This window comes from Elaeis guineensis, chromosome 2 (assembly GCF_000442705.2).
Source record: "Elaeis guineensis isolate ETL-2024a chromosome 2, EG11, whole genome shotgun sequence".
Lineage (NCBI taxonomy): Eukaryota > Viridiplantae > Streptophyta > Magnoliopsida > Arecales > Arecaceae > Elaeis > Elaeis guineensis.
In genome coordinates, this window is record NC_025994.2 from 47,129,586 (window position 1) to 47,150,385 (window position 20,800).

Below are 20,800 nucleotides of genomic sequence, written 5' to 3' on the forward strand. Positions count from 1 at the left end.
CATGGCGACATAGTTCTTGAATTAAACATCATATTCACAAAAAAAGTTAGACATATGGATACCTCAGAATGAAGCAACATTCTCTCATCAAAACCTATAGCTGTACATGTTTCAGTGGATGAATCTGCATAACAGATTGCAATCACGTAAAGAAAAAAAATAAAAGAAAAGAAATATTGACAAAATGTTCTATGAAGTAGCACTTGTCTTCATAAATCCTCGAAAGGAATGCAACATTATTGAATAGGCTTTTATTTCAACTAAAACAAACCAATCTTGCTCACATGGTAAAAGTGTAAGGACAATAATAGTAACCATGATCACTAAATCATTTATTATAAACATAAACATAGATCCAACATATTCAACTAAGAACAACTTGAACCATAGTGTTAATTGTTAAAAAGAAAAAGAAGACACATATAGTCAAAAAATCACCACATGCACTTACATGAAGACAAATATATTAACTATATAAATCTCAACCAAAAATCCATCCAAATCTCACAAACCACCAAACAGTAAAGACAGTGTCTTCTTTTAACTCCTTCCCCAGATGTTAAAGGAAGGTAATAGTCATCCTACAGCAATCAATATGGGTGAAAAATTAAACATGAGATTATCCAAATGTGCAGCTGAAGAAATGGCAACAGAATGTGGTTCAGCAAATGAACTGATATAATTCTCAATGTCTGCAACATATATATGTAATGCAAAATGGTCAAATAGATACATCTTAAAAATTGGAGACAGCTACCCTGGAATTAGACCAACTGATCTTGTTGTATGCTTTACTTTAAGATGTTTTAGTGAAGTTTATTCACCTTTCATGTTATGCCAATATTCATATGAACAGTTAGATTCTCAAGAAAGTGTTGAAAAGTCTTTCATGGCTAGAACTTAGGAATTAGAATGGATTTGATATTAGATTAGCAAAAGAAAGACATGGTTACACTCGTAAATGGCTAGTGTTCAAGTTCGATGAGGTTCAACCTCACCATGCAGATGTTTTAAACTTTTATGCAACCAACACGACCCAACCAAAATTCTAGTTGTCAACCCAATTAGCCAACTCAACGTAATCAACTTTCTCCTTCTTTTTTTTTTTTTAAACCCACTCCCTCTTTTTTCCTGTTTTGTTTGTGTGTGTGGTGCTGGGTTTGAGGGAGAGGGTGGGGGTTGGACAGTTTGAGGTTAGGTTTTACATTGGAATCTATAGGTTGGAAAGGATGGTGGCTGCAGAGTAATGGAAGATGAAGGGTAGAAGATGAGTGGGATCTTCTCGTTATCTTATTTTCCTCTATAAAGAGGCGGCATGGTCAACCACCATGCCCCTCCACCAATGCCTATCTCCAAGCCAAAATGTGTAGTGATAGAAGATTTTTTTTTTTTTTTTGGCACAAAATCCTCTAATATTCATGATTATCCACTAACAATTTTTTTTCTCTGATACTTCCCTTCCAACTTGTGCTTCTATAATATCAAGTATCAAGACATGTGAACTTAGATCTAACAAGACTAGGAGGGCTTGTCATCAAGAAGCGACAGTTACAAAATACAAACTGTTGGCTGGGAAGAAAGACGGCAGAGAAAAAAGGAGAGACGGAGAAAAAGGGAGAGAGCAAATGATAGAGGAATAGAGGTACCCGGCCTTTGGTGGCTGCCAATGGTGTTGCTAGTTGCGTGCTGTTAGTGGCTATAGAGATTAAAGGCCAAATGGGGAGGAACAGTATTAGGGAGACATGAAATTTGGGCACATTTGGAGAAGGGTTTCGAAAATGCAGATTCAAAACAAAAGAGATTTATAGAAATAAAAATCTATCACATAATGTTAATTAGGTCATTTTATTATCAGGTCAGGTCAATCCCAAATTGAACCCAACTAATTTTCTAGTTAGGTAGCCCAGTTAAATCATAAATCTAGTAAGTGGGTTAATTATGAGATCCAAATTTGAGTTAATTGGGCCCCGTTCAAGTGAAAACCTGACCCATTTTGATAGGCCTAAGAGGGGCACTATATCTTCCTTGCCCTCTGTCACTTCCATCCTTTAAAAGCACATTGGCTAATGCAAGACCTTCCAATATTATTCCTTGGCAGATTTCACTATCAATCCATCAAGAAAAAATAGACTTTTCTTGACTTGACCACTGCTGAGGCCAAAGCTCACAACCACAAAAGAGTATTAAGATATAAAGACTCTTAAATTCTGCAAAAGACAATTAATTGGGAAGAGATACCAAATAAAAGGACAAAACAGGGTTGCCTGATGAGGACAGCAAAGCTAGGTAACAAGATAAGTCACCTAATTTATGATCTAGTTTGAATGCTCATAAAGATCCCACGTGCGAAAGAAATTGCAGATATATTTACTTTGATAAAAAGTTTACAAATTAATTTGCTTCTCAAATCTACAAGTATCTTTCGTGTTCAAAAGTCCAAGAAAGGCCTTTGTTGCCAAATCAGTAAAGAAAATAAAATTCAATAGTGCTCCATACCATTATTATTCAGTAAAGAGAATAAAATTTAAGTTTGGACAAACCCATTCCAAATTGTTAACATGCTGGTATCAACAAAATATTTAAAAATGGAGAGAGAGAGAGATGCTCCAATATTTCTTTTTCATGAATGCCCAACCCATGTAAAGACTGAAAGTTGGAGATTGTTTCCACTCCATTACTATAAAACTAAGGATGCAATCCTTATGAATTGACCGGGGTAGGAAATGCTTCAGTATCCAGCAATATTTCACAATATCCTCTTTAGTTAAGACAAACTAGAAAGGTAGACAAGTACCCAATAAACCAATTAATTTCTTGAGTTAGTCCTCCTTGATGTCATATTTTATCTAAAACCGAAAACATAGACTTCTTAATGACATTTGAAAACCTAAAACTACGTGATAACGGGAGTCAATGAAAGAATATGAGCACCACCAATCAAGCTAAAAAATGATTGAGTACTATGTCCCCACAAGCTAGAAAAAGATTGAGTACTACGGCCCCATAGTATACTCAATTACGACATCAAATGCTAGCTTGTGTGAGAAACTGGCCTCACATGCTAGAAATGTTGTGATGAGTTCTCGGAGTTTTCTTTTCCAATATTTTCAGTACCGATTCCATGATGTTTAGCTATGAAGCACTGGTACTCCTATTTCAGGTATGTACCAGCACCAGGTACGTTTTCAGTGCGAGTACGTTTCCGATGCGACGCCAGTACTCCTATCTCTGCATTCTTGAGATTGCAAGTTTGTCCCTTGATGAATCAGATATGGAGAAAAAACTTTTTGCTGATGATGCAAAGAATGAAGCAACTGAAACTATTATCACTTGATTATCAAGACTTACTATTTTGATTTCTTCTACTTATTTAGACTACTAGTTTTTTTTTTCATTAATTGCAAATGTTTGTTTGTTTTTTATGATGATACTTATAAATTTAGTTGAGATTTGAGAACTTAATTTTATTAATATTCGAATATTATATGTATGATTCAGTTTTTTTATATATTTTTATTAATATTAAAATATTATATATATTTAAATATTAATAAAAATATAAAATATCTAGCTGTATTCGTATCGTGGTTTTTTCAATTTTTGCCGTATTGGTGTAATCATACCATAACATACCCGTAACGCATATCAATATCTATGCTTCCCAGCTGCTTAGTATGAGACATATCATACCAACTTGATAAAGGATAAATACATTACGAGGGCTATACTGATATATGATACAAGTGCTTTAACAACTCCAATGACGTAACATATGTCGTCTAAGGGAGCAACGTACCAACCAGTCCGGTGCCAAGTTATAAACATTGGTGTCACCACTAGCTCCAAGACTTGTAGTTCATACATAATATTTTACCATTCACATTCGATACCATCCTTTAGTGTTTCGAAACCTATAACATACAAGGCTAACCTTCATTCCCTACAAGTTCCTGAATCAAATTTGTCTTTCATCTTGATTGTACACCTAGCCACAACTAATGAGATGAGTTGTTTGAAAATCAAGTTATGAACAAACTAATCCACTCAGAAGAATTGAATTCCATTTTCTTAATCATGATGGCAAAGATTGATCTCATGAACTATAAGATGCAAGATAGCCAACGAGTGAACTAGACTAGTTGGGGATCGGCATGGTTCAGCCTATCTATTCAAGATGGAGCCAGTTTGCTTATTAAATCCCCCTCCCTCTCCACCTCCACCTCTGCCTCCGCCTGCGATGGTTCGAGGCCCTCCCCTCCCGTCGGTCTTTGTACATGCCCCAAACCTGTCAGTTCAGCGTGGTTCAACAAACCATGATCCAAGCACTACCATTATGCTACCTAATCATATATGCTTTCATAAACGAGACCAGAATTCAACAAGGGGACAGAAAAAATTATCTATGTTTAAAGTTTCATCTATTTATATCCATAAAAACAAGCATGCCATCAAAACATGATAATCAATATTTAGATCTAATAGACCTTATCAGCATTTCAAGGAAGTTAATCTTTCAATTTATACTATCTCGGTCTTTTCCTTAAGACATCATCTATCACAAGTCTCTATCATACAGTTAGATTTCCTTGGGTCATTTCCATAATATACCTTATTCAGCATTTGAAGGAAGTTAACCTTTGGAACTTACGCTATCTCAATCTTTTACTTAAGACACCATCTATCACCAATCTCTATCATATAGTTAGATTTCATCCTAGCATATTATATACTATAGAATAAAAAACTGTGATGCATTGTATGATGCATACATTAAACTTCCCTGTGAAAAGCAATGCCCGCAAAACTAATATCAGGGACTGTACTGGTAGGTATGTACATTTAGTACAGTAAACACCGTGTACCAAGCCAGTCTCCCAGCACTTTTTCTCACTCCCAGTTGTGGAACTTCTTGGTTCGGACCGATTTGGACCAGTTGGCCCAAATTCCGAACCAACCAGCAAACCGACCAGTTTCGGTCGATTTTGCAAACCTTGCATGCAAGCAACAAGCAACTAGGATTTAGCCAACTATAGAAAGAGTTCCTTCTTAAATTGGTGGATTCTGTTATTTACCAAGAATGGAATATCAATTTACTTGCTCATGGATAATTCTGTTCCAGGAATAAAACAAATGAGTCTTACCAAGTGTGAAACACAAATAATACCTGCACCTTTGTAGCTGTTAACCACCTCTCCTCCAACATGCAACTGGGATAAATCATATCTAAAGAAATCTGATTCTCTATGCTCCCCACAGACCTTCAGGTAAAATATAAATTAAACATATAGCAAATCAATAATCTTTAAAAATGGACTCCAATAACCTATAAGGTAAACAAAATATCATGAAATATACGTGTTAAAAAAAATAGTAAAATCAAATATACACCATTAAAAAAAGTTCAAATGTAAAAAAGGCAAGCAGGACAAGTTATCATACATCGCAGTGACAAACATCATCAAAGTTTGGCATTGTACAGTTAGCGCAAAACCACTTCTTGATAACAAAATGACTGGCAGGTTCCCAGTCACTATCATCATCATCCTCGTCATCATAATATTCTTGAGCATACAAGTCTTGTAATGTGCTGCTCTTCTGCTTCAGATTTTCTTCTGCTTCACAACTCTCCTGTTGTCCATGCAGACACGCATTTTCATCAGCATTCACAACATTTCTTAGCCTTGGTGTAGGTTCATCAGCCATGCAATCAGATAAATCAGATTGGGTGGTCCTAGCATTACACAGTTCATCATTGTTCTCTCCTAAAAGTTTTTGCTCAAGACAGTTTTCACCAAAATATAAAGATCCTTTGCTTCCTTCTGGAGCTGATTTTCCATGGCATTCGTACAACAAAGAAAAGTTGCTTTGGCTCTCTACTTGATCAACTTGATTCTGCATTTTACTCTCCAGAAACACCCTCCTCTGCTGTGTAGTTAGACAAGTTTTTCAGATACCACGCAAATAGGCATGGAATTTTCTCCTCGAAGCTGTCAATGGAATTTGCACCATCCACATAAGCCTTAAAATGGAAAGCGCAAACCCATATGCAAATAAGAGCCAGCAGCAAAGGGAATTATGCCAAAGAATGAAAGGAAACATATGATAGGAACCAGAAGAGATGTCCATGAAGATACATAAGAGGTACAAGGTATTAACATATAACATTGCAACAAGGTAATTATTTATAGACTTCCTTTCTGCTAGTAGAAGTGTATGCTAATGAAATTGACTTGTCATGCTCAAAATACAGCAGAAAATTGCATCATACAAGTAAACATTTGCCATAAATCACAGTCAAAACAGTCGTGCATCTAGGGTAAAAAGATGCTCTCAAAGACAACATGGGATTATAAAGAATAAGTATTAGGCACCGATACGTTCAGATAAAGCAGCAATATATGCAAAATACTTGTTTTATTTTCTTGCTCTGAAAATAAAAGTAAGGTTCCAAAGAAAGCTCAGATACATCTGGAATATTTCCCAAACATTGTTGAGGATGGATTGCAGACTACAAGGTCAGGTTCATTGGGATTTTATTCTAGATTCACAAAACTATTTCATCTTCAGCTCCATACGCTTTGTTCTTTGTGCTTATTGGGAGGCAAGAGAGTAGGAAGGGAAAGGGGAAAAAGAGGGAGAGGGAAGGATGGGGAGGGAAGGAAAAGGGGCAATGGAGAGAGAGGAGGGGGGGAGACTGGTAGAGGAGCAACAATACATGGCATCCAATGAGACGGCAACAAATTAATATTTTCTTCTTTGCTAATATTATTTTACCACGCAGCCATTCACTTTCTCATCTTACTCCCCTCATCCTTCTCTAGGGCTTGATGAAACAACCATACTGCAGTACAATACACACTATATGAGGTGTATTGGGTTGGTTATCGGATACTGCACCAAGGCACATTGGCAAACTGTGAGTCCATTTATATGTGCCATGCCAGCAACATAAGCAGAATGTCCTGGAACTACAATACTTCAAACCTATTCTCCTACTAAAAATCTCTACAGTCATCAACACATGCAGAAAACAATGAACAACTGTGTCTTCTCATGTTGGCCTTTTAAATTGGCTTTTCGATAATTAAGAGTAGCAGTACTTGTTTTGAGCAGCTAGACTTACATGAAATATATAGAATTTTTCTCCTATATAGATTTGTATAAAAATGAATTCTGGGATTTCAGTTACACAGGAAATGTTAGGAGTGCACTATAAACTTAGAGAAGATTGGAGAATACAGAATAAAGAGGAGATACTAAATATTACTACAGCCAGTGCCATCAATATCCCAAAGGATCCTATTAAGTCAAGTCGAGACATTTTTTTTTGGACCGTGGTCATGTAGTCAAAGCATGACCTAAAGTGACAGATCAGCATCATCCAAAAGGCAAAGGGTAGAGGAAGAAGCTGGAGTGAGGATTGAAACTTCATGACAAAAGGTATTTAGCCTACGTCCTCTAGCAAATGTAATGCATCTTCTAAGGAAAGTTTGGAGGGTATATGAACATTTAGCCTCACTTTGTCACATGATAAAATGGATTTATCAGAATAAAATCGCTTTTTCTGGTTTATTCCAATTTATCCCACCTAAAACCTGTATGGAGTTAGTGGAACAGTACTATTAAGATTTTCAAGAGAGTTTTCACTCACTTGTTCTTTCGGAGCAAAATAAAGATATTTCTCTTTAAAAAAAAAATGGCAGAACGGACTTACTCCTCACTATTCCTCCATTTTCACCTAACTTATTGGTCCTCCACTTTCCCACAGTAATTCTATTTAACAAACAAACAGTCCTTGGGCAAGAGGATTTTGAGCCTAAAAAGGAAAAAGGCAATTAGAGATTTGATCTTAGGAGTCATTTAGAGTTGCAACTTTGGAACATCTACATGGTGAGACTGCTAGGATGTTCTTTCTATCCTGACACTCAGAATTCAGAAAGAACCCTTACTATGTGATAATATATTGTTATGTTAATAAAAATTTAATTTAGTTATTTATCTCTGGCTATGATATTTTAAGGACCAGGTTACAAATACAGAGGACAAGCTTTGGAAGTTAAAGAAGATTAGGGGCAGATGGAGCGGAAGGAACAAAAATCACATGTGATGGATGAACAGAAGCATAGATGAGGTCACCCATAAATTTTCCTTTTTTGATAATAAACAAAAAGTAAGCCTATAGTTTTGAAATAATAACTGAGCTCATATACATGGAGTGCTGAAACATGATTTGTAAAGCATATCTTAAATTGCAATTTGTCTTAGTTGTACGAGCATGAAGCCAATCACATGTAATGGATGAACAGAAGCATAGATGAGGTCACCCATAAATTTTCATTTTTTGGTATATTTTTGAAATAATAACTGAGCTCATATACATGGAGCACTGAAACATGCTTTGTAAAGCATATCTAAAATTGCAATTTATCTTAGTTGTACAAGCATAAAGCCACTCTCTTATGATGCCATACAATATTGAACTATAAATGTTTCTAAATTATATATACCTTCAAAAGTAAAAGAAAAAGAAGGAATCATTACAAATCAAATCCTATGACAATAATGATGATGATGATATTTATTATTTATCTTTAGGTTAAATTCTAACATCATATGCAGTTATAGGGTGGTAGATAGACATTAAATAACAAGGTATGTTGTTCATTTCAAGAGACATGTTATATATGGGCATATGGTGATGGAAACTGGACTTTTTATGCTTCTATGTGCGATTTTCTTTACTTTTTTTCATTTGTCTAATTTACAATTGAGTCAAGTTTCTATTTTTCACCTTTTCTTTATAACTTTCTGACACAGATCAAAAAGAATCTCAAAACTTTTGATTCGACAAATGCTTCAGTACTAGTCCACCTCCTCTGTGATTTATGGCTTGAAACCAATCTTGTAAATGCTGATTATTGGGAATGACATGGTCATCAAAATTTTTCTCATCAATCACTCAATGAGATTGGCAATTTTCAATAAACTTGTGATTTTGAAAATGCTTAAAAATGTTGATGCAAATTATGCTCTCACAATAAAATTCTTAGACAATTTAAACAAAAAAAAGTGGCATAAAATATGTCCTTATCAGTAACTAGACATGCTTAAGAAACTCAGCTTGTAAGGATCATAAAATCCTTACTGATACACCGCATGACGAGATTGGTTACAGGTTTTGCTTTAGAAAACCTATTTATATAATGACAATAAGTAATAATACAAGTAAGCCATGTCAAGACTTAGTTCATGATATGTGGGACTTAATGAAAGAAAAGTAATGATGGCAGTAGATCAGAAGGGAAGAAAGAAGATAATAAGTCGACATTTTATGCAGTGGTGCAAAACATTTTAGTTGATTGATGGAGCAAAAGCAGCACAGTACCTCGCTGCTTGGCTGGTTGTTGAATCCAAGATAATTTCTAACTTTCAAATCTTATGCATTCTCTTTTCTTTTCACTATCTAAATATGGTTGTTGAATCCAAGTAATTTCTAACTTTCAAATCTTAAACATTCTCTTTTCTTTTCTCCATCTGCTATCATTGTCCATTAATTATTCCAGTTTCCTGGTATAGTACTACATCTCAAATTTATATGATGAGGGTCCAAACCATGTTCCTTCAAAGCTATAATGGTGAAGGATACCATGCCAATGCAGCAAAAAAATAATGGTCGATGCCAAAAATGCTAACTTTCCAACAAGCTATAGAAGGGCCTGGAGAACATAATTCCACACATGACAAAAGAATCCTAGTCCAAAGAGCTTGTAAATTATTCTTGAGGCTCCAAACCCATACTTCAGAGCTTGGCTTCATAGTTACTCGGGCAACCGTACTCCTTTTACTGTCATGAGAAGAATTGGAGCAGTTACTCCTTGTTTCACGTAATAAGGAACAGACAAAAAAAACATTAAATCTTTTAACATTCATAAGTATTTATTCCTTTCATTTTTCTAAGAAAAAGGGGGAAAACATGCCACAAACTAAAGCTCCCCAAACAAGACAATATAGGAGCCAGAAAACAAGCATCCAGGCAAAAGATTCAGGGATCTAAACTAGGGTCCCTCCTATTTCACCCCACCAACCAACATCTACATTCCAAGGTTTCTATTATCATACACGAGCAGTGAAAAAAAGAAGCCGATAAACACGAAGAAGAAGATAATGATGATGAGATTACCGTCCCTAGGGTAGGAGATCGAGATCCGGGGATGGAATTGGGATCTGGGGGTTTTGGCTTGGCCGCTTGGCGCTGTAATCCGAGTTTAGGGACAGCACGGCGCCGATTGATCTCACCAGAAGGAGCTGGGAGAAAGGGGATTAGGGTAAATCGGAGAGGAGAAAAAGGAGTTCGGGCACCGCCGAGGTATGGGATTTATTTTTAATTTCTTATTTCATTTCAACAAGCTACCTGCATGCTGGAAGAGACCCACACCTGGATCCGGGAAATTGTAATCAGGGCTTATCCGGATCCCGATCAGGTATGCGATTCCATTTTTAAAACCGAACCAGCTCTGACCTGGGACTCAACGTGCGTGCTGCGGGCGGATTTTATCGGACCCGGTTTCACGCTTCGCTCTTTATTGCAAGGGGCAGGAAAAGCGAAGGAAGCACCGGCTAACGGTTTCAGCGTTTGCATGTTGCATCACTGTAACACGGTGAACGACCAACCAGAGGGATGTTCGGTTGGAGTAATCAAGATCTGAAATGAAAATTTAAATAGACGTCTCTCATTTTAAATATTTAATTAAAAAAATTTCATCTCAATTTTTATTTTAAAAAAAATAAAAATGATCCATTCTTTTCGGTAGTCGAATCTAACCTCACCTCAAGAAACTTAAAATCTCGTTCCAGAATGAGAATTTTTTAAAAAAAACTCATCAGACATAAGACGTGGGGTGCGAATGCCATGGCCAGAGAAGGGAATGAAAAAGTAAGATCTTGGGAAAGAGGTTGGAGGGGATGTCGACGGTGATGATGGAAAGGCGGCAATGGATAAAACGGCAGAATTGTGGGATGGAGAGGCCGACGCAGCAGTGGAGGAAGTCGAGGATGGCACCGGCTTCGTCGGGGAGGTGAGTAGGGAGGTGAGACCAAGAGCAGAGAGGAGACGTCGGCACCAGATGCGAGGGAAGAGGGCGGAGGAGCCGCGGACCATCATAGGGTTTGGAGGGATGGTGGTGGCTCGGAGGAGGCACGGGCCGCGGGGGGATGGGGTGGGGGAGCCGCAGACCACCAAGGATTTGGGGGGTGGGTCGGAGAAGGCACTGATCCCGTGGGAGTGGGAGTGGGGGTGGGGGTGGGGGAGGGGGTGGCGGAAGAAGTGGAGGAGGCATGGGGGGCCGGGGGGTGGTGGTGACTCGAAGGAGTGACGGGCCGCAGGTGGGGGTTGGGGGGGCATAGAGAAGCGGAGGAGGCATGAGGGGGGCCAGGATGTGGCACAAAAGAGATGCAGGGGCCTGGGGGAAGGGGTGGGGTAGTGCGGAGGAACCGCGCTTCGCGCTGGCGGAGACGAGGGGGATGGGTGCGGTGATGCCATGGGAAGAGGGAGGAAAATAAAAGAAAAAATAAATAAATAAATAAATCTCCTCTCACTCTATTATCTTATAAAAAAATAAAATAATAATAATATTATTATTATTAAATAAAATATTATTTTTTAAAAAATTATATTTTTAATTTCGATTCTTTAAATAAATCAAATAGCAACAATGGGAATCATCTATTCCGATTCCGAACATGAACCAAACACTTCAGGGAATTAGGCCATTACGATTCCGATTCAAATCCATTCCAATTTCGATTTCTATTCCGATTTCAATCGCGAACCAAACACCCCCTTTGTGATTTAGGATTCGCAAACATACCATGCTAAAATTTGGTGTAATCATAGGAGCACTGGAATATAAGAATGCTGCTTCTTGATTCAAGTTCGAAACATAGGTATTAAGAAGCAGCCGTACATGGAGGAGGAGCATCATGGCAAAGTGGACTGCACAAACATGTGTGATTGAATGTAGGTGTTTGCTATCTAATATAAATATATAAAAGCAAAAGCTAAAAGAAGATCAATTAGTCATTTAGATTGTCCACATAAGCAACACATTATCATATATGAATGCTATTTGGATTAAAATCAACATGCAATATGCCATGTGTCTAGACTTCTTCTATCTAACAATTCTCAAAACATTGAATTAAAGAAGGATTTTTTTACATATATACCCTCCCAAACATTCAAATTTACATAAATACCCTTTCAAAATTGATATATGCATGTATACCTTCATAAAATACTTTTTTTTATATATGTACTCATATCATCTAACACCGTTAAAAATTAATGGTTTAAAATTAAAATGACTAAAATATCCTTATGGATAGATGTGCAAAAAGAAAAATCTATAAAGATATATATGTAAATAGTAATTTTATGAAGATATTCATGTAAATTTGAATATTTAAAAGGATATACACGCAAAACCGACCCAACTCTGACCTAGAACTCAACGTGCGTGCTGTGGACGGATTTTATCAGACCCGATTTCAGCACTTCACTTTTTATTGTGAGGGGCAGAAAAAGCGAAGGAAAGCATCAGCCAATGATTTCAGCACTTGCAAGTTGCATCACTGTAACATAGTGGACAACATTTTGTGGATTAGGATTTGCAAACGTACCATGCCAAAATTTGGTGTAATCATAGAAACACTGGAATATAAGAACGCTACTTCTTAGTTCAAGTCCGAAACATCGGCATTAAGAAGCGGCCGTACATTAGGGAGCATCATGGTAAAGTGCACTACACAAACATGTGCGATTGAATGTAGGTATTTGTTATCTAATATAGATATATGAAAGCAAAAACTAAAAAAAAATCAATTAGTCACTTAGATTATCCATATAAGCAGCACATTATCATATATGAATGTCATTTGGATTAAAATCAACATGCAATATGCCATGTGTCTAGACTTCTTCTATCTAATAATTCTCAAAGCATGGAATTAAAGAATGATATTATTAAAGCCCACTTATGTGACTTAAATGATATTCTTAAAGCCTGATATTATGACCTTCTTGCAATAAAAGCTCACTCATATATGTAGTTGAAAATATGAATGGATATCAAGAATTTGGATGGATATTATTTTACTATTTATTAATATTTTTTTTAAAAATGATCCATTATGTGACATAGAACTCGCACGCAATGTGCAGGCTCAAAACTAATAGTATATTATTTTGTGAATATAGCTAGATAAGATATAGACATCCACAAACGAGGGGCACACGAGGGATAACAATAGCAATCGGTTCTTATTTAAACTCAATAAATATAAAGCAATGATCTCAAACATAATTGCACATCAACGTGACAATATATCTAGCCCTCGTTTGGTTATGAATCATGAGAAAAAAATTTCTTCTCAAAAATCAACTTTCCAAAAAGTTACTTTCTAATAATATAATTTTAGCAAATCTGATTGATCATGAAAAAATAGTTTATTCCAAAGTGGCTTATATTTGATTGAGCATCCATTTTCTAAGAAAAACTATGTAAAATAACTATTATACCATTAATAAATATAAATTCATATCTTTTTGCTTACAAATTTTATATAAATAATAATATTATATTATATTAATATTAATATAATTATATTATATTATAATATAATATTAGATTATAATAATTTATTATATTAATGTAATACTAATATAATATTTATTAATATTTAATATAATAAACTTATTAGTATAGATATATATATATATCAATATAATATCAATATATTAATGTAAATACTATAATAATATTAATAAAAATATTATATTAGTATAAATATCAAAATAATATTAATATATTATAAATATTATAATATATGTTACAATAAATATTATATTTGGTGCTGCAAGGTGCTGAAGGAAAGAAAGCAAGGTCATCAAGAATCGAGCTGGAGTTCCATGAAGGGTCAAGTTGACGAAGTCTACTAGTGACTCTAAAAAAGAAATCTTAAAATCAGTGAGGGACCCTCCAATTTAGGATCCTCTGATATTTAAGTCAGTCGAAGTCTGAGAACAAATAATAGAAAATAGAGAAATAAAAAGCAAAGAGAGAGTAGGATAGAGTGAGAAGAACTCAAATTCCCTTCAGTGAGGAAACTAGAGTAAGTTTAGTAAAGTATTAGCTCTATGAATTATGGTTGACCTGTGGAGGAACCTCTACTGTTCTTTATATAGATGAACTTGCTAGGCCGTTAGGTGATTGAGAGAGTTTGTTAGGCTGTTAGTAACCATCTGATTCAGAAGATCTTATTTGTTAGATGGTTATAGATAGTCTGTCCAGTCTGTTAAGAGTTTATTATAACATAATAGTCGACTGTAAAGAAGTTATTGAAAGAATAATGTCCTACAAGCTAATCGCATATGAGATGCGATAGGATATTTATTGTAATTTATCTTTCAGACTCATGTAATTGATATTTATATTAATAAAATAGGTATTTTGATTCATTATATACTGCATCTCTTTTTTTTTTAAATTATAATGAACCCCATAAGCCTGGACAATGGTTTTAGGGCCATGATGAGATCACGCCAGTGAGACCTAATTCCTCGATAGCCCTGATCTAAAATATTTCTAATCATTGGTATATTAAGTCGGGGATCAATGATATCGGTAAGACTGGCATGTCCTATGTATGCTCAGAAATAAGGGGGTTGATCTCACAACCACTTGTACGATGACACTAATATAAGGATATAGGTACTCATTAGAGAATGAATTCATTGAATTGACCTACGAGAGAATATCAGATGGAGTCTTATTTATATGTTAACTGATGATTCTCTAGTAGGAGTTGTGTAAGTGATCCTTAGATCTGAGGTCATCATGATACCTTGTGTACATGGATCCATGTTTTGGTTCACTATCTAACTTGATTCTTTGATCCTTGTGTGGAGTATTTTGGATATGATAAAAAATGCATAGAGATTGTGAGTGATCAATCAGGGATCAGTCACTGGGAGCGAACATCCTATGTGATCTCATAGAACGGTGATTCTGAAAGTCTTTGACCAAAACAGGATGATAATTAGAAAATTTTTTTTAATATATCATCAACTGAATCATCACCTTCAGATTGAGATACATATAGATAAGTGATTGGATTTAACATATTTTTATACCCACAGCTCATCTGGGATGTTGTTTGACTGAAAGATTGAATCATACGAAAACTTGCCACTGAATGATATTTTGATAATTTTTCATCAAAATTTCAAATATTTCAAGTCATCATGATATATTGTTATATGTCAATCTTAATTTATGAGCTTATCAAAATTGAAAAAATTTGATTCTGAAATCAATTTGGAAGAATCCAAGTTGATTGAGATTCTTCAGATGACCTAATCTCATCGGATTAGGATTACGTCGAAAGTCTAGATCCACTGCTGGCTAGATTTGAAAGGATTACACATTTTAAAATTTAGCTTTGGTCTGATCTAATTAGAGTTTAATATAAATTCTATGAGTTAATTTGATATGCTAGCATATTGTGTTAATCCAAGTTCCCAAATTGGTTTAGTTCAAAGTGTTTGAGCTAACCTAGACCAGTTACCTTTGACCTAATGGAATTAGGTCAATTTGGATTGGATCCTTATCCAACTTGAACCAATTTTAAGTGGAGAAGGATTCCCTTATGCCCACCAAAAGTCATGGCAAAATATAAATGCCGCCCCTTATTTTTGGCATGTGAAATGAAGAGTCCTTCTTAATGAAGGCTCTTAATTTTTACGCGTTGCCATATTTTTCCAACCAGATCTCTTATGTTTTGTCACCAAAATTTATTATTCTTTTTTGACACATAGAAGAAATAGAATCCTTCTGCTATAAGTATCTAGAACATCAAAAATTCACTCAGTGTATTTATTCACCGCATGGAAAGTTGAAGCACCAAAAGTTGGCACCCCTTCATCCCATGTGACGTCCCTTGGTCCCCTATTTATAAGAGACACCTCAAATAGCTGATTGCTATAATTTTTACTTGAAACTAAATAGGAGGGACATGGTAAATATAAAAAAAAAATTGAAAAAATTTTAAAGAACAAGAAAGGAAAATTTGAGTGGCAAAAGTTGCAAGAAGGGTGGTGAGATTTTTAGCAAGTGTTGCTAGTGTGCTTTAGGGTTTAATTTTTTTATATGTTGGAGCTAAAAATCAAATATTAGATTGTATGACATTTGAAGAGTATCTTCTTGATGTCATTCTGATGGTAAGATCGAAAGTAACTGGGCTTTGGCGCATTCGTACCACAAGTTCGAAGCTGACCGTGTTCTTTATGGGACTAGGCTGTGGCAGCGCACCAGTTAGGAAGGATCTTAGCCAACTTTCGTGTGGATCACTATTGGAGGACTTTTATCTTGAGATCTTGTGGAGAATATCAATGTACCATTTTTTTATTTTGATGAAAATATAAAGTTCTATACCTTTTGCATGCTTGTTTTTGTTTTATCGATATCGGCAAGGTGATTCTAAGTTTTGGATTCTGGCTCGATAGTTTTATTTGATAAAGCTATTGATTTATAAGATTTTAAAATTTTAAAAATTACTTTCTACTGTATGGCTAAAATTTAATAGTAGTATCAGAGTAACTCTTATCTGATTCGATCAAATAAGTACAATATAGTAGCATAGAATCGTTCTTATTCATATCTTGCCAAAAATGTTGCATTATTTTTAGCATCGATTCTTCAAACTCAAAAATTATTTTTGACTTTTAGTAAATCATGATTTTAAATTTCAATTGTTAAAATTATGAATTTATGATAATTTAAAATTTTAATATTATGATAGCATGATGCTTAAATCGATGTATAGAAAATAAGGGTGTTATGCATGCCTAATTAGATTAGGGTTTGTTATATTATATGAATTTGTTAGTCATATATTATGACTTCGATTACACCCTTATATGATTTTTGGCATGATAATGTGATTGTTATTATGAATAGTAGAAGCATGCAAATTTGCATAATTTATAGTGTATATTTTATGCACTTATAGTTAGGATGTACTGAGATCAGTTTAAAGTCTCTCGTTTAATTATATTAAGTTGTAATGTCGGAATCACTTTTTAATCAAAAGTCAAATTCTTTAGATCAATTGGTGTTGAAAAAAGTGTGAATGGTGGTTTTCTAATTAGATCCATATGCTGGCCTGGCTAACTCTATTGGTGTCTAGAAAAGCTACAAGGAGCCTCCCATCTACTTACCTAACCAATTTGATCTTGTTGAATTTTGGACTTAGATTGATTAAGTGATGTAAACATTACGAGGGCCTTCCTTCAAACTTGATCGATAAAGTATGTCAAGATCTTAGTGAGCTTGTTGTGCTATCCACAAGGCTTATTATAGAAATTGATATGATATTGATCAAGTGCATATTAATGCTTATGACATATTTGAATAGTTTTGCTTTATTGTGCTATCCACAAGGGCAGTATTGTTTAAGTATGATCATATGAGATTGAAGGGTCAACTTAACTAGAATACTATAATTTGTTGTGCTATCCATAAGACTATATGTGATCTAGAGGCCAGAATGAAAGATGTTGAGAATTATAGAGGTACAATTGATAAAGAGTTACCTACTCTTGAACTCATGAATGCTTGTTGTGCTATCCACAAGGTATTTGTGAGGAATAGAGATCTCAACCCCACTAAGAAATATTAGAATATTTCTCAATTTTTATATTTGAGGGCTATGAAGTTCGATAAAATAGTGAGAGACATAATTAGATAAAAGTCTTAATCTAGTTATGCATGTCATCATGCGTTGTCCGCTTATATTATATTCTTGTTGTAGATTAACTACACACATGACATCCTCACTTTCATTTAGAGGTATCCTAGATGCAAACAAGTTGACTGGACCCAACTATGTCAACTAGTTAAAGAACTTGAGAATTGTTCTCACTCAGAAGAAAGTCTCCTACATTCTGGATACACCTGCTTCAGATTCTCTTAAGGAAGATACTTTCGAGGAAGATTGGACCGCATATAAGATATGAAAAGATGACAGTGTGACTGTGAAATGTATCATACTTGCTTCTATGAGTAATGAGCTTCAGAGGCAGCATAAGGATATGGATATTCCCTCAATTCTCCTTAATCTTGAGGAGTTATATGGGGAACAAAGTCGAATTGCTCGATATGAGATATCAAAGTAGTTATTCCATACCCGCATGACTGAAGGCATCTCCGTGCAAACGCATGTCCTAAAGATGATTAATTTTATCACTTATCTAGGACAACTGAATTTTGTCATGGATGGTGAACTGAGCCAGAATTTGATCTTGCAATCTCTCCAACTCCTCTCAGTTTGTTATTAATTATCACATGAACAAACTGAACATCAGCCTGCCAGAACTGCTGAACATGTTGAAAACAGCAGAGAGCCATTTCAAGGGTAAAAAAGTTCTGATCCTTCATGTTGATAAGATCAGCAAGAAGAAGGCAAAGAAGAGTTCTAAGAAAAAGATGAACCCTAAGGCTGACATCTCCAAGAAGAAGACGAAGAAGGTCTTCACCAAAGGTACTTGTTATCACTGTGGTAAGGAGGGCCACTGGAAGAGAAATTGCAAAGAGTACCTTGCAACCGTGAAATCGATAAATATTGCTAGAAGTTTTTATATGATACAAACTAATTTATCATTAAGTACTTTATTTTCAGATTCTTGGATATTAGATACCACCTGTGGTTCACACCTTTGTAAATCGTTGCAGGGTCTACAGAAAATAAAAAATCTGAATAAAGGTGACTTCGAGCTGTTCGGCACTAGTGGAGAGTCCATTGAGGCCGAAGCCGTAGGAACCAGAGTTTTGAATTTACCTTCAAAAAAAATTTTAAAACTGAAGACCTGTTATTATATTCCAAATGTCGTTAGAAATATTATTTCTGTACCATTGTTATTGGAATAAGGTTTTAAAATAAATATAAAGAACAATGGTTGTTCTATTTACTTTTCTAATGAATATTATAGAAGTACTTTTATTGATAATAGTCTTATATTTCTTTCACTTAATGATAATATGCTTCATGTTGAAAATATGAAGAAAAAAAGAGAGAGGATGTGAATGTTATATACCTTTGGTACTGCTGACTTGGCCATATAAATGAGTCGAGAATTAATAAGTTATTCAAAGATAATTCTTTGATCCTTATGATTATGAATCATATAGAACTTATGAATCTTTTTTCATGAAAAAAATGATCAAGACTCCATTTACTAGATATGGAGAAAAGACGAGTGACATATTGGATCTTGTACATACTAATGTGTGTGGTCCAATATCGATTCAAGACAGAGAAGGATACTCTTACTTCATCACATTTACTGATGATAAGTCTAGGTTTGGATGTATATTTATTTGATGAAATATAAATCCGAAGTCTTTGATAAATTTAAAGAGTATCAAGGAATGGTCGAGTAACAAACTGCTAAAAGTATCAAAATTCTTCGATTAGATCAAGGAGGAGAATACTTATCCAGTGAGTTCCTTGATTATTTGAAATAAAATGAAATACTCTCTCAATGGACACCTCCTTATACTCCACAATTAAATAGAATTGCAGAAAGGAAGAATCGCACCTTATTAGATATGGTGCGGTCCATGATGTATTTCACGGATCTTCTGATATCCTTCTGGGGATACGTCCTCGAGGCTGCAGTATATATCTTTAATAAAGTACCTTCCAAATATGTTTCTGACACTTCATATGAAATATGAAAAGGAAAAAGATTAAATCTTAAGCATCTTAAGATTTGGGGCTGCCCAGCTTATGTGAAAAATATTGATGGACATAAGCTGGATGCTAGATTAGAAAAATACAGATTTGTAGGTTATCTCAAGGAGAGTATAAGATATTACTTCTATAACTCTACTCAACAAAAGATATTTGTTGGTAGGTATGCCATTTTCTTAGAAAAAGAGTTTATCCAAGAAAGAGGTAGTGGGAGGTTTGTTGAACTTGAGAAAGTTCAAAATCTACAATCCATCCAGGATTCACTAAACAGTTCTCAACTAGATGTGCCCATTGTTGAGGCACAGCCACTACATACACCTCCTCTCTGAAGGTTAAGTAGAGTGTGTAGTGTACTACTCAGATATGGATTTGTTATTGAGAATGACAATATATCCCAAATCATTGAGAATGATGAACCTACGACCTATTCAAAAGCTGTCATGAGTAATGACTCTATTAAGTAGCTAAATATCATAAAATTCGAAATGGACTCCATGTATACCAATCAAGTATAGATTTTGGTAGACGCGCCTGAGAGTATAACCCCAATAGGCTGCAAATGGATCTTCAAAAAGAAGATTGGAGCAGATGGCCAGGTAGAGACCTATAAGGCCAAGCTTGTGGCAAAAGGTTTCAGACAAAAATAAGGTGCTGATTATAAAGAAACCTTTTCATCGGTAGCCATGCTCAAGTTTATTCAGATAATGCTTGCTATTGCAGCATACCATGACTATGAGATCTGGCAGATGGATGTCAAGACTATTTTTTTCCATAAAAATCTTGAGAAAAAAGTTTATATAACTCAGCCAGAGGGATTTATCTCAAGTGGGAGAGCAAATTAGGTATACAAGCTGAATAGATCCATATATGAATTAAAGCAAGCATCGAGGAACTGGAACATCCATTTTGATGAGATAGTCAAATCGTTCGGCTTCATCAAAATTATGGATGAACCTTGTGTACAAGAAGACAAGTGGGAGTACTATTATCT

At 35.1% G+C, this 20,800-nt stretch overlaps 1 protein-coding gene across 8 annotated transcripts in view; it reads right to left on the reverse strand.

Annotated features, from left to right (window-relative positions):
• LOC105032336 (histone deacetylase 15) overlaps positions 1–10,467 on the reverse strand; it is an 83,561-nt gene extending 73,094 nt beyond the window's left edge. The window contains exons 1-5 of one of the 8 annotated variants that reach the window (XM_029260991.2): positions 10,181–10,462; positions 5,742–5,987; positions 5,440–5,628; positions 5,165–5,258; positions 63–124 (exon numbers count right to left, since the gene is read on the reverse strand). In XM_029260991.2, the coding sequence (XP_029116824.1) occupies positions 63–124; positions 5,165–5,258; positions 5,440–5,628; positions 5,742–5,753 (357 nt within the window). In that variant the 5' untranslated portion in view covers positions 5,754–5,987; positions 10,181–10,462. Of the gene's footprint in view, positions 1–62; positions 125–5,164; positions 5,259–5,439; positions 6,020–9,798; positions 9,845–10,180 lie in introns of those variants that run through there. The other 7 variants (XM_073251767.1, XM_010906758.4, XM_010906761.4 and 4 more) reach the window with 7 other exon arrangements.
• Between the last annotated feature and the right edge of the window lie 10,333 nt (positions 10,468–20,800).